Source organism: Mesoplodon densirostris, chromosome X (assembly GCF_025265405.1).
Source record: "Mesoplodon densirostris isolate mMesDen1 chromosome X, mMesDen1 primary haplotype, whole genome shotgun sequence".
In the NCBI taxonomy this organism is placed as follows: domain Eukaryota; kingdom Metazoa; phylum Chordata; class Mammalia; order Artiodactyla; family Ziphiidae; genus Mesoplodon; species Mesoplodon densirostris.
In genome coordinates, this window is record NC_082681.1 from 70,103,215 (window position 1) to 70,116,128 (window position 12,914).

General features: G+C 47.4%; 1 protein-coding gene across 1 annotated transcript; it reads left to right on the top strand.

The window, feature by feature from the left end:
- Positions 1-1,726: 1,726 nt before the first annotated feature.
- LOC132482238 (leucine-rich repeat and fibronectin type III domain-containing protein 1-like) lies at positions 1,727-8,015 on the top strand. The gene is made up of 2 exons (XM_060087391.1): positions 1,727-3,311; positions 7,103-8,015. Exons 1-2 carry the CDS (start codon positions 1,906-1,908, stop codon positions 8,013-8,015), a joined length of 2,319 nt encoding a protein of 772 aa, XP_059943374.1. The 5' UTR covers positions 1,727-1,905.
- The last annotated feature ends 4,899 nt before the right edge of the window (positions 8,016-12,914 follow it).

The window sequence follows — 12,914 nt, forward strand, 5'->3', positions numbered from 1 at the left end:
ATGTTTAACAAAGACACAGAAGAATTAAAGAACAAACAAACAGACATGAACAGTACAATAACTGAAACAAAAACTACACTAGAAGTAATCAATAGCAGAATAACTGAGGCAGAAGAACGGATAAGTGACCTGGAAGAGAGAATGGTGGAACTCACTGCTGAAGAACAGAATAAAGAAAAACCAATGAAAAGAAATGAAGACATCCTAAGAGACCTCTGGGACATTAAACGCAACAACATTTGCATTATAAGGGTCCCCAAAGGAGAAGAGTGAGAGAAAGGACAAGAGAAAATATTTGAAGAGATTATAGTTGAAAACTGCCCTAACATGGGAAAGCAAATAGCCACCCAAGTCCAGGAAGTGCAGGGAGTCCCATATAGGATAAACCCAAGGAGAAACATGCTGAGACACATTGTAATCAAACTGGAAAAAATTAAAGACATAGAAAAATTATTGAAAGCAGAAAGGGAAAAATGAACAATAGCACACATGGGAACTTGTATAAGGTTAACAGCAGATTTCTCAGCAGAAACTCTACAAGCCAGAAGGGAGTGGCATGTTATACTTAAAGTAATGAAAGGGAAGAACCTACAACCAAGATTACTCTACCCAGCAAGGATCTCATTCAGGTTCGATGGAGAAATCAAAAGCTTTACAGACAAGCAAAAGCTCAGAAAATTCAGCACCAGCAAACCAGCTCTACAACAAATGATAAAGGAACTTCTCTAAGTGGGAAACACAAGAGAAGAAAAGGACCTACAAAAACAAACACAAAACGATTAAGAAAATGGTCATAGGAACATACAGATCGAAAATAACCTAAAATGTGAATGGATTAAAGACCCCAAACAAAAGACACAGGCTTGCTAAACAGATACAAAAACAAGACCCATATATATTCTGTCTACAAGAGACCCACATCAGACCTAGGGACACATACGGACTGAAAGTGAGGGGATGGAAAATGATATTCTATGCAAATGGAAATCAAAAGAAAGCTGGGGTAGCTATACTCATATTAGATAAAATAGACTTTAAAATAAAGAATGTTACAAGAGACAAGGAAGGATACTACCTAATGATCAAGGAATCAATCCAAGAAGAAGATACAACAATTATAAATATATATGCACCCAACACAAGAGCACCTCAATACATAAGGCAACTACTAGCAGCTATAAAAGAGGAAATTGACAGTAACACAATAATAGTGGGTGACTTTAACACCTCACTTACACCAATGGGCAGATCATCCAAAATGAAAATAAATAAGGAAAGAGAAGCTTTAAATGACACAATAGAAAAGATAGATTTAATTGATATTTATAAGACATTCCATCCAAAAACTGCAGATTACACTTTCTTCTCAACTGTGCATGGAACACTCTCCAGGATAGATCACACCTTAGGTCACAAATCAAGTCTCAGTAAATTTAAGAAAACTGGATTCATATCAAGCATCTTTTCTGACCACAACACTATGAGATTAGAAATGAATTACAGGGGAAAAATGTAAAAAATGCAAACATATGGAGCCTAAACAATACGTTATTAAATAACCAAGAGATCACTGAATAAATCAAAGAGTAATAAAAAAATACCTAGAGACAAATGACAATTAAAACAAGACAATCCAAAACCTATGGGATGAAGCAAAAGCAGTTCTAAGAGGGAAGTTTATAGCTATACAAACCTAACTCAAGAAACAATAAACAGCCCCCACCATGGCGCGGAGCAAGGCAGCGGCGGCGGGGCTGGGCCCGGGCCCCCCCCCGACTGGGTACTGGCCCAGGCCCTGATTCCCTGAAGAGAGATGAAGAAACCGAGATTCAGAGAGGTTCAGACACTTGCCCGAGGTCACACAGCTAATCTCACCTCCCACTCCTCCTGTCTTCCCCCTGCACCATGGCTCCGGGCCCCTTCTCCTCGGCGCTCCTCTCACTGCCGCCTGCTGCCCTGCCCTTTCTGTTGCTTCTCGGGGCGGGGGCATCTCGAGGCCAGCCCTGCCCCGGCCGCTGCATCTGCCAGAATGTGACGCCCACGCTGACCATGCTGTGCACCAAGACCGGCTTGCTCTTTGTGCCGCCAGCCATCGACCGGCACGTGGTGGAGCTGCGGCTCACTGACAACTTCATTGCGGCCGTCCGCCGCCGAGACTTCACCAACATGACCAGCCTGGTGCACTTCACCCTCTCCCGGAACACCATCGGCCAGGTGGCGGCTGGCGCCTTTGCAGACCTCCGCGCCCTCTGCGCCCTGCACCTCGACAGCACCCGCTTGGCGGACATCCGGGGCGACCAGCTCTGCGGCTTGGGTAACCTCCGCCACCTGATCCTCAGCAACAACCAGATCCGCCGGGTGGAGTCGGCCGCCTTCGACGTCTTTCTCTCCACCGTGGAGGACCTGGATCTGTCCTACAACAACTTGGAGGCCCTGTCGTGGGAGGCCGTCGGCCAGATGGTGAACCTGAACACCCTCACGCTGGACCACAACCTGATCGACCACATCGCCGAAGGTACCTTCGTGCAGCTTCACAAACTGGTTCGCCTGGACATGACCTCCAACCGCCTGCATAAACTGCCCCCTGATGGGCTCTTCCTGAGGTCCCAAGGCCCCAGGCCAAAGCCACCCACGCCGCTCATGGTCAGCTTCGGCGGCAACCCCCTGCACTGCAACTGCGAGCTGCTCTGGCTGCGGCGGCTGATGAGGGAGGATGACCTGGAGACGTGCGCCACCCCTGAGCACCTCACCGACCGCTACTTCTGGTCCATCCCCGAGGAGGAGTTCCTGTGTGAACCTCCACTGATCACTCGGCAGGCAGGCGGCCAGGCCCTGGTGGTGGAGGGCCAGGCGGTCAGCCTGCGGTGCCGCGCTGTGGGTGACCCTGAGCCAGTGGTGCATTGGGTGGCACCTGACGGGCAGTTGCTGGGGAACTCGAGCCGGACCCGGGTCCGGGGGGATGGGACACTGGATGTAAGCATCACCACCTTGCGGGACAGTGGCACGTTCACTTGCATCGCCTCCAACGCCGCCGGGGAAGCCACGGCACCGGTGGAGGTGTGCGTGGTGCCTCTGCCTCTGATGGCGCCCCCACCGGCCGCCCCACCACCTCTCACTGAGCCTGGCTCCTCGGACATCGCCACACCTGGCCGACCTGGTGCCCATGAATCTGGGGCTGAGCGCCGGCTTGTGGCTGCCGAGCTCACCTCCAGCTCTGTGCTCATCCGCTGGCCAGCCCAGAGGCCCGTGCCTGGCATCCGCATGTACCAGGTCCAGTACAACAGCTCTGCAGATGACTCCCTTGTCTACAGGTGGGTGCTACAGTCCCAGGACCTCCTCTCACCCCAGGGGCCCTCCCTCCCATCTGCCGGCTCACTAGGCCTTCTTGCTCAGCTGGGGTTCTAGATGGGTACGTAGAGTGGTCTCCGGCTCTCATTTGCCATATTTCCTTCTCTCTCTCTTTCTGTCTCACTGTCTTTGTGTTTCATGCATTTTGCATATCTTCGTTTAGCACCCACATGAGCCAGACCAGGGCTGGGCACTGGAGTTATAACTGTGAATGCGCCCAGCATGATCCCTGCTCTCATGGGGCTCAGGGTCTACATCACTGCTCGCCAAAAGTGTCTGATTGTCTACCTTGTCAGTTAAACATTCTAGAGCATGAAATATACTCACACATATATATTTACAATTACATTTATATTTGGAAATTATATACCAGTACTACTGTATCAATACATTGGGTACATTATAGAAACAGAAAAGTATGAGAAAAAGATATAAATACAAATTATTTCCACCATCCATTGGGTTAGAAGCCATTGCCCCCATGAGGACAGACACGTATGGTGTAGACAGATGTTAAAGAGTTGCTTTCCCCCATCATCTCTTTTTCTCTTGTTCTCACCATGTCTCTGTCTGTCTGTACCTTCTCTCCCTCCTGCCCTCATGAGGCACTAAGCCCCTGCTCTCTGCTAGGCCCTGAGCTGGGTGCAGGGGACACAGGGAGACCAAGAGAGCAGTCCCTGCCCTCGGAGCTCACAGCCCAGAGGGAGGAGGCAGTACACGATGAATTAACAGCCTTGGCCTTGCGTTGCCTCTCCAGCTGGGTAGTTATTGAGTGTGGCTCACAGCCACAGACCTGGCACACAGTGGGAGAGTTTGATAGGTGGTTGTGGTCTCTGTGGACATCTCTCCTTCATCCTGGCTCTGCCCACCTTGGGCACACTGTAGAGTGCCCGCTGAATGCTTAATCCTGTGTTTGACTTCACTTGGGGGCGCCAGAGGGGGTGGAGCCATTTCCCTACCTGTGGGCAACCCCAGATCTTGGGGGTGCTCAGACCTGCATGAGAAGTCTGCCTCTTGGGCTCCATCTTTACCTTGCCCAGTGTTCTCTTGGCCACGGTCCTGGCACACAGTAGGCACTTTCCCATTGTTGGTTGAATGAGTAGCTGCCTCCCTTTTCTCTTGTCTCTGTCATCCTCATTTTCCTCTCTTTTTGAATCTGGTCACCAAACACTGAATAAATGCCTACTGCATGCCAGTTTCCATGCTGGGCCCGGGCCTACCGAGATGGATCAAACACCGGCCCAGTCTTACAAACATTGGGGCAAACAAATGAACAAAACAAAAACTTTTATAACGTACTACCAAGGATTCTACTCCATTCGACCTTCCCAACTCCGCTGTGAGGCAGCCATGATCCCCCTCCCATTTTACAGATAGGGAAAGTGAGGCTCAGTTGAGAGAAGTCACTTGCTCAAGGTCACACAGAAAGAGGCAGAGCCAGGATTCCAGTTCTTACCCTTCTAACACCTAATTCTGCCCTTTTTACACTGAACACATGTTTATCGAGCACCTACTGTTTGCCAGGCAGGGATTAGGGGAGATGGATAATACATTTCTGTAAACAGCTCTTGGTTTCTGTGATTCTCCACCTCTCTCTTTTTCTTTTCCTTCTATCTCTAACCCATGGTCACTACATGATGGAGTGGAGGGAGGTTTACAGGTCCCCAGACCCTGCATGTATGCCGACATTGGTGGCCCTCTGTCTCCAGCTGGGCAACAGACCCTGGGACTCTTCCATTCCCTGTAGGGCCACAGTTCCAATCCTCCATCCCCCATTGCAGGCACCTGTGCTACAGCACTGCAGGGGTTAACTTCCTCACTGCCGCCATGGGCGGAGGTGACAACCAACCAGAAGCCTGCTCTGCTGCTTGCTTGGGTCTTACAGCCAATTAGAGACACATGGGCTCAAGCTTTCTTAAGGAGGCAGCCTCTGTCCTTGAAAAGGGGGGAGTCCCTAGCAACTGGTTATTTTGGGGGAAGGAGCAAAAGGAATCCAAGGCTCTTTGAGAAGGGATGATGAAAGGAAGAGGAAGACTTACAGCCAGGGGCCCAAGGTTGAATGGGGTGGGGCAGTGGTCTGTGAAATGGCAGGCAGGGGGAGAGCCGGAGAGGTGGTTGGCCTTTATGAGGTGGTGAGGGCCTTACTTGAAGTCTTTCGGTGGGAGGATGGCTCTTGGTGGTGGTGGAACCTTCTGGAGATGGAGGAACTGAGGTGGGTTTCAGGACCAGAAGGTGGCCTGTAGAGATGGGGGCATGGCCTTTAGAGGAGGTGGCGCTCCTGCAGCATCATCCCCACGCAGATGAAGAGGCGGTTCTTGTCTCTGGTGACCCACTAAGAACTTTGTGGGAGAAGAGAGCTTGCGAGATTGAGTGCATGCAAATCTATGTGGATGTGGCAGTCCCAGGTTAGCCGAGGCTGGACATGGAAGGGACGTGCCCAACAGAAGAGGGGCAAGGCCTAGTGGGAATGGCCTTATAGATGCGGAGGAGCACAGCTGGCAGGAGAGTGTGAGCCACAGCAAGGGTTACTGACCAGCATCGTGTGGGACACAAGCTGTTAGTGAAATTATTAAGTGCCAGGCTTTGGGTATGTTAACTCATCATACTTCACGCCATCTCTCTGGAGTGGGAATTGTTAATACCCCCATTTGGGGGAAATGAGACACAGGGAGGTTAAGAAACTTGCCTGAGATCACAGAGCTAGCAAGGAGCAGAAGAGAACTCAAACCCTGGCATCATGGCTCTCAGACTTTGTCAGCTTAACCACTTCTCTACACTGCTGCTCATTTGAGGGCAGGGGCCCATAGCAAGAAAGAAGCATGCTTTCTTGGCTACATTTGCCCCAATTATGGATGAAACTTACCAGGGGGCATGATTTAGTGACTTCAGGCAGTATAGGGGCAGGGCATGCACAGAGTGGTTGCCTTTGTTACCTGGACACGTGCAGAACATGCAAAGAGTGGACATGGTCCTAGGCACAGTAGGGGAACCATCTCCAGTGGACCGTTGTGGGGTGTGGCTTGGAAGGCACCTGTCAATCAGAAGGGAAGTGGCCTTTAGCCCTGGCCCCTTAGTAGGCGGAAATATGTAGTTGAGGGGCTTGGAAATTGTCCCAGAAGATAGATGCAGCTACGAGATGTGTATACCCAGGGATGTACAGATGAGGGGGAGTGGTCTGTATCATGGTTTCCCCAAAAGGACAGGAATGTGTAGAACAGAGGAACTAGAAGAGCACCCATTGCCCCAGTAGGAGTAAGACGGGGTGTGAGGTGACCTCATTGTCCACTTGAGTGAGGGTGGGGCATGCAGGTAAGGGGGCGTGGCCTGTAGCATCCATCCCCTTAAAGGTGGGAATATGTAGATAAGAACGTTTGAACGGCATTTGTCCTAGTAGGAATGAGACACTGCTAGGGAGCACGCCCCTTGAGGGCAGGGCATAAAAACTGTAGCATTCCTCCCTGGCAGGGGCCAGGATACGTAGATGAGGGTAGATGAGTGGCTAAAATTATCCTAGTAGGTGATGAGACACGGACTGGAGGTGGGTCTGAGGGTGGGGCATGCAGATAAAGGGCATGGGCTGTATCAAAAGTCCTGAGAGGGTGAGAATTTGTTGCTTGAATGGCTGCTGTTGTCCCAGTAGAGGGTGAGACACTGGTAGGGATGTATCGTTTGGTCCCCCCGGGTGGGACATGCAACTGAAGCATCGTGGTTCAGAGTGGAACTAACCCCGCGCTGATCCCGCCCCCTCCCACAGGATGATCCCATCCACCAGCCAGACCTTCCTGGTGAATGATCTGGCAGTGGGCCGCGCCTACGACTTGTGCGTGCTGGCCATCTACGACGATGGGGCCACGGCACTGCCCGCCACCCGAGTGGTGGGCTGTGTGCAGTTTACCACGGCGGGGGATCCCGCGCCCTGTCGCCCACTGAGGGCCCATTTCTTGGGCGGCACCATGATCATCGCCATCGGGGGTGTCATTGTCGCCTCCGTCCTCGTTTTCATAGTTCTGCTCATGATCCGCTACAAAGTCTACGGCGATGGGGATGGCCGCCGAGTCAAGGGCACCTCCAGGTCGCCTCCGCGGGTCAGCCACGTGTACTCTCAGACCAACAGCGCTGGCGCAGGTGCAACGCAAGCCCCGCCCCCGCCGGCGCAAGACCGCTACAAGGGGCTGCGCGAGGTACCAGCTCTGGCTGCTGCGGCGGTGGCCATTGAGGCAAAGGCCGTGGCTGCCGACACGGCTTCCGCGGAACCGGAGGTGGTCCTTGGACGCTCCCTGGGCGGCTCAGCCACCTCGTTGTGCCTGCTGCCATCCGAGGAAACCTCCGGGATGGAGTCCCGGGCCGCGGCGGGCCCTCGGAGGAGCCGTTCTGGGGCCTTGGGACCGCTGGCTTCGGCTCCCCCTACTTTAGCTCTGGTTCCTGGGGAAGCCCCGGCCCGGCCGAGACCGCAGCAGCGCTATTCGTTTGACGGGGACTACGGGGCGCTCTTCCAGAGCCACAGTTACCCGCGCCACGCCTGGCGGACAAAGCGCTACAGGTCCACGCCGCACCTGGACGGGGCCGGAGGGGGCGCGGCCGGGGAGGACGGAGACCTGGGGCTGGGCTCCGCCAGGGCGCGCCTGGCCTTTACCAGCACCAAGTGGATGCTGGAGAGTACCGTGTGAGCGGCTGGCGGGCGCCGGGACGCCTGGGTGCCGCGGACAAACGCCCAGCCGCCCGGACGCCAGGGCAGAACTCGGGGGACAAAGCGCCGAGCCACGACGTCGGACTGCAGGGGAGGCATGCCCTTCTCCTCCCTGGAGGGGGTGGGCAGCCTGGGCTGCGGCTCGAAGTCACGCCCCAGCGCTCAGGGGTGTTTGAGGGTGGGCCGCTGAGCTCCTCTCCCCCACGGACTTTAAGCCCCCCTCCTGCCCCTACCCCCGCACGCTCGCGGACCTCGCTGGAGCCGGTGCCTTACACAGCGAAGCGCGGGGAGGGGCAGGGCCCCCCGACACTGCAGCACTGAGACACGAGCCCCCTCCCCCCGCCCGGGACCCGGGGCAGGGGCGAGGGACCCATTTCTTGTATCTGGCTGGACTAGATCCTATTCTGTCCCGCAGCGGCCTCCAAAGCCCCCACCCCCACCCCATTCAATTCCCTGGTCCCGTCGGGTCTGGCTTGGGGTGCCCCTTTCTCTGTTCCCTTCGTTTGTCTCTGTCCCGCCCTCTGTCGTCTCTGTCTTACGTCCTTCCCTGTTTGTCTCTCATCTCTTCTCCCTCTGCGCTCCCGTATTGCGTCCAGCCTCCTTGTCTCTCCAGATTATATCTCCCCAGTACACATTCTCCCGGGCAGGTCCTACTGGAAGGACCAGACTCTCCCCTATTCCTTCCTCTTAACCCCCAAATAAATCCCCACATGAACAAAATCCAAAACCAAATCCCCCTCCCTACCGGAGCCGGGACCCTCCGCCACAGGAGAATTAAACTATTTTCTGTGTCTGAGGCCAAAAAAAAAAAAAAAAAAAAAAGAAAGAAACAATAAACATCTCAAATAAACAATCTAACCTTACACCTGAAGGAACTAGAGAAAGAACAAACAAGAGGCAAAGTTAGCAGAAGGAAAGAAATCATAAAAATCAGAGCAGAAATAAGTGAAATAGAAACAAAAAACAATAACAAAGATCAATAAAACTAAAAGCTGTTTCTTTGAGAAGATAAACAAAATTGATAAACCATTAGCCAGACTCATCAAGAAAAAGAGGGAGCAGACTCAAATCAATAAAATTAGAAATAAAAAAGGAGAAGTTACAAAAGACACTGCAGAAATACAAAGCATCCTAAGAGACTACTACAAACAACTCTATGACAATAAAATGGACAACCTGGAAGAAATGGACAAATTATTAGAAAGGTATTACCTCCTTCCAAGACTGAACCAGGAAGAAAGAGAAAATATGAACAGACCAATCACAGGTAATGAAATTGAAACTGTGATTAAATATCTTCCAACAAACAAAAGTCCAGGACCAGATGGTTTTACAGGTGAATTCTATCAAACATTTGGAGAAAAGCTAACACCAACCCTTCTCAAAATCTTCCAAAAATTTGCAGAGGAAGGAACACTTCCAAACTCATTCTATCAGGCCACCTACACCCTGATACCAAAACCAGACAAAGATATTAAGAAAAAAGAAAATGACAGACCAATATCACTGATGAATATAGATTCAAATATCCTCAATAAAATACTAGCAAACAGAATTCAACAACACATTAAAAAGTTTATACACCATGATCAAGTGGGATTTATCACAGGGATGCAAGGATTCTTCAATATATGCAAATCAATCAGTGTGATACACCATATTAACAAACTGAAAAATAAAGGCCATATGATCAACTTAATAGATGCAGAAAAAGCTTTTGACAAAATTCAACTCCCATTTATGATAAAAACTCTCCAGAAAGTGTGCATAGAGGGAACCTACCTCAACATAATGAAGGCTGTATATGACAAACCCACAGCAAACATCATTCTCAATGGTGAAAAACTGAAAGCATTTCCTCTAAGATCAGGAACGAGACAAGGATGTCCACTCTCACCACTATTATTCAACATAGTTTTGGAAGTCCTAGCTATGGCAATCAGAGAAGAAAAAGAAATAAAAAGGATACAAATTGGAAAAGAAGAAGTAAAACTGTCACTGTTTGCAGATGACATGATATTATACATACAGAATCCTAAAAATGCCACCAGAAAACTACTAGAGCTAATCAATGAATTTGGTAAAGTTGCAGGATACAAATTCAATGTACAGAAATCTCTTGCATTCCTATACACTAACAATGAAAGATCAGAAAGAGAAATTAAGAGAACAATCCCATTCACCATTACAAAAAGAAGAGTAAAATACCTAGGAATAAACCTACCTATGGAGGTAAAAGGCCTGTAATCACAAAACTATAAGACACTGATGAAAGAAATCAAAGATGACACAAACAGATGGAGAGGTATACCATGTTCTTGGATTGGAAGAATCAATATTGTGAAAAATCCTATATTACCCAAAGCAATCTACAGATTCAATGCAATCTCTATCAAATTACCAATGGCAATTTTTATAGAACTAGTACAAAAAATCTTAAAATTTGTATGGAGACAGAAAAGACCCCAAATAGCCAAAGCAATTTAGAGGGAAAGAACACAGCTCTAGGAATCAGACTCCCTGACTTCAGACTATCCTACAAAGCTCCAGTTATCAAGACGATATGGTACTGGCACAAAAACAGAAATGTAGATCAATAGAACAGTGTAGAAAGCCCAGAGATAAACCCTCACACCTATAGTCAACTAATCTATGAAAAAAGAGGCAAGGATATACAATGTTGAAAATACAGTCTCTTCAATAAGTGGTTCTGGGAAAACTAGACAGCTACATGTAAAAGAATGAAATTAGAATACTCCCTAACACCATACAAAAACATAAACTTAATATGGATTAAAGGCCTAAATATAAGCCTGGACACTATAAAACTCTTAGAGGAAAACATAGGAAGAACACACTTTGCCTTAAATCACAGCAAGGATTTTTTGACCCACCTACTAGAGTAATGGAAATAAAAACAAAAATGGACAAATGGTACCTAATGAAACTTAAAAGTTTTTGCAGATCAGAGGAAAACATAGGACAAAAAGGCAACCCTCCAAGTGAGAGAAAATATTTGCAAACGAATCCATGGACAAAGGATTAATCTACAAAATATATAAACAGCCCATGCAGCTCAATATTAAAAAAAAAACAGCCCAATCAATAAATGGGCAGAAGATCTAAATAGATATTTCTCCAAAGAAGACATAAAGATGGCCAAGAAGCACATGAAAAGCTGCTCAACATCACTAATTATTAGAGAAAGGCAAATCAAAACTACAATGAGGTATCACATCACACAGGTCAGAATGGGCATCATCAGAAAATCTATAAACAACACGTTCTGGAAAGGGTGTGGAGAAAAGGGAACCCTGTTGCTCTGTTGGTGGCAATGTAAATTGATAGAGCCACTATGGAGAACAGTATAGAGTTTCCTTAAAAAATGAAAAATAGAATTACCATATGACTCAGCATTCCCACTCCTGGGCATATACCCAGAGAAAACAATAATTCAAAATGACACATGCACCCCCATGTCCATTGCAGTACTATTTATAATAACCATGCCATGGAAGCAACCTAAGTGTCCATCAACAGATGAATGGATAAAGAAGATGTGGTATATATATACAGTGGCATATTACTTAGCCATAATAAAGAACAAAATTGGGTCATTTGTAGAGATGTGGATGGACCTAGAGACTGTCATACAGAGTGAAATGTCAGAAAGAGAAAAACAAATATCGTGTATTAACGCATATATGTGGAATCTAGAAACATGATACAGATGAACCAGTTTGCAAGGCAGAAATAGAGACACAGATGTAGAGAACAAACGTATGGACAGCAAGGGGGGAAAGCTGGGGGTGGTGGTAGTGGGATTTATTGGGAGTTTGGGATTGACATATATACACTAAAATGTATAAAATATATAACTACTAAGAATGTGTTGTATTAAAAAAAATAAAATTAAAAAAAAATCGATTTGAAAAGGAGCTTAGAGGTTATATAGTACAGTGTTTCTAAAACATGGACATACATCATAATGACTGAAGAATCTTGTTTAAAATAAAGATCTCCAGATAATAGTCTGTAGAAATATTGACTCAGTAGATTTGGGTTAAGTCTGAGAATCTGTATATTTTAAAGCTAAAAGAGTCTAAATTCCTACCCATAATAAGGTCCTTTTGTATTGCATCCCTGACAAGTGAGTTATTAATCCTGTTGAAAGCAAAAGTAATGTGTACCTCAAATGAGGGAAATTATATTTTTTTACTAAAGAAACCTGTGTATGCAGTGCTATTCTAGATATCTCTAAGATAATGGTCTAAATATGACAGATCTTCCTTATTTGAAGGTTTAATTTTTTTATTAATATGGATTAGAATTCAAATTTACATAAGTTTTAAAGAAAAAAAACTGCTAGAATTCAGAGACATTTATGCTAGTGGCAGTCTGGTTAAAGATAAGCCCTCAGAACTCTCAGATAATTTATTTACTCCCCTCTGCCTTTAGGTATACTTTAGTGGAAAAAATTGATTAGCATTGCTCAATGAGAAAAGATGCCACCTCTTTTCTCAAAGTCTATTTATTTTATTATAAGAAATTTAATGTTTGCCCTGCTTTAGTATGTAGAATAATTTAATTTTGCTCTGCTCACATGAGTATTTCACTGAAGTTATCTTTAAGCTTACAAATTCTCAATATTTTGTCTTAGATACTGAAGTGTAGAAGCTATAGTATATCAATGTTAGAACATTATCAGTTGCTCTATGTCAATCAGCATGATTGACTTGATACTGAGCTAGCACTTTTTACTGAAGTCAAGTGTAGCCAAAAAAAGAGGGAAGAAAAGCAGGAAATAATAAAGGAAGGGAGAAGAGAGGGAGGAAAGGAAGGAAGAAGGGAGGGATGGAAGGAATTGAGAGGAAAGAAA

Excerpts from the sequence above, each read along its gene's own strand:
- LOC132482238 (XM_060087391.1), top strand. The coding sequence starts at position 1,906 with ATGGCTCCGGGCCCCTTCTCCTCGGCGCTCCTCTCACTGCCGCCTGCT. Across the intron at positions 3,312-7,102 it reads GATGACTCCCTTGTCTACAG|GATGATCCCATCCACCAGCC; the intron begins GTGGGTGCTACA and ends CCCCTCCCACAG.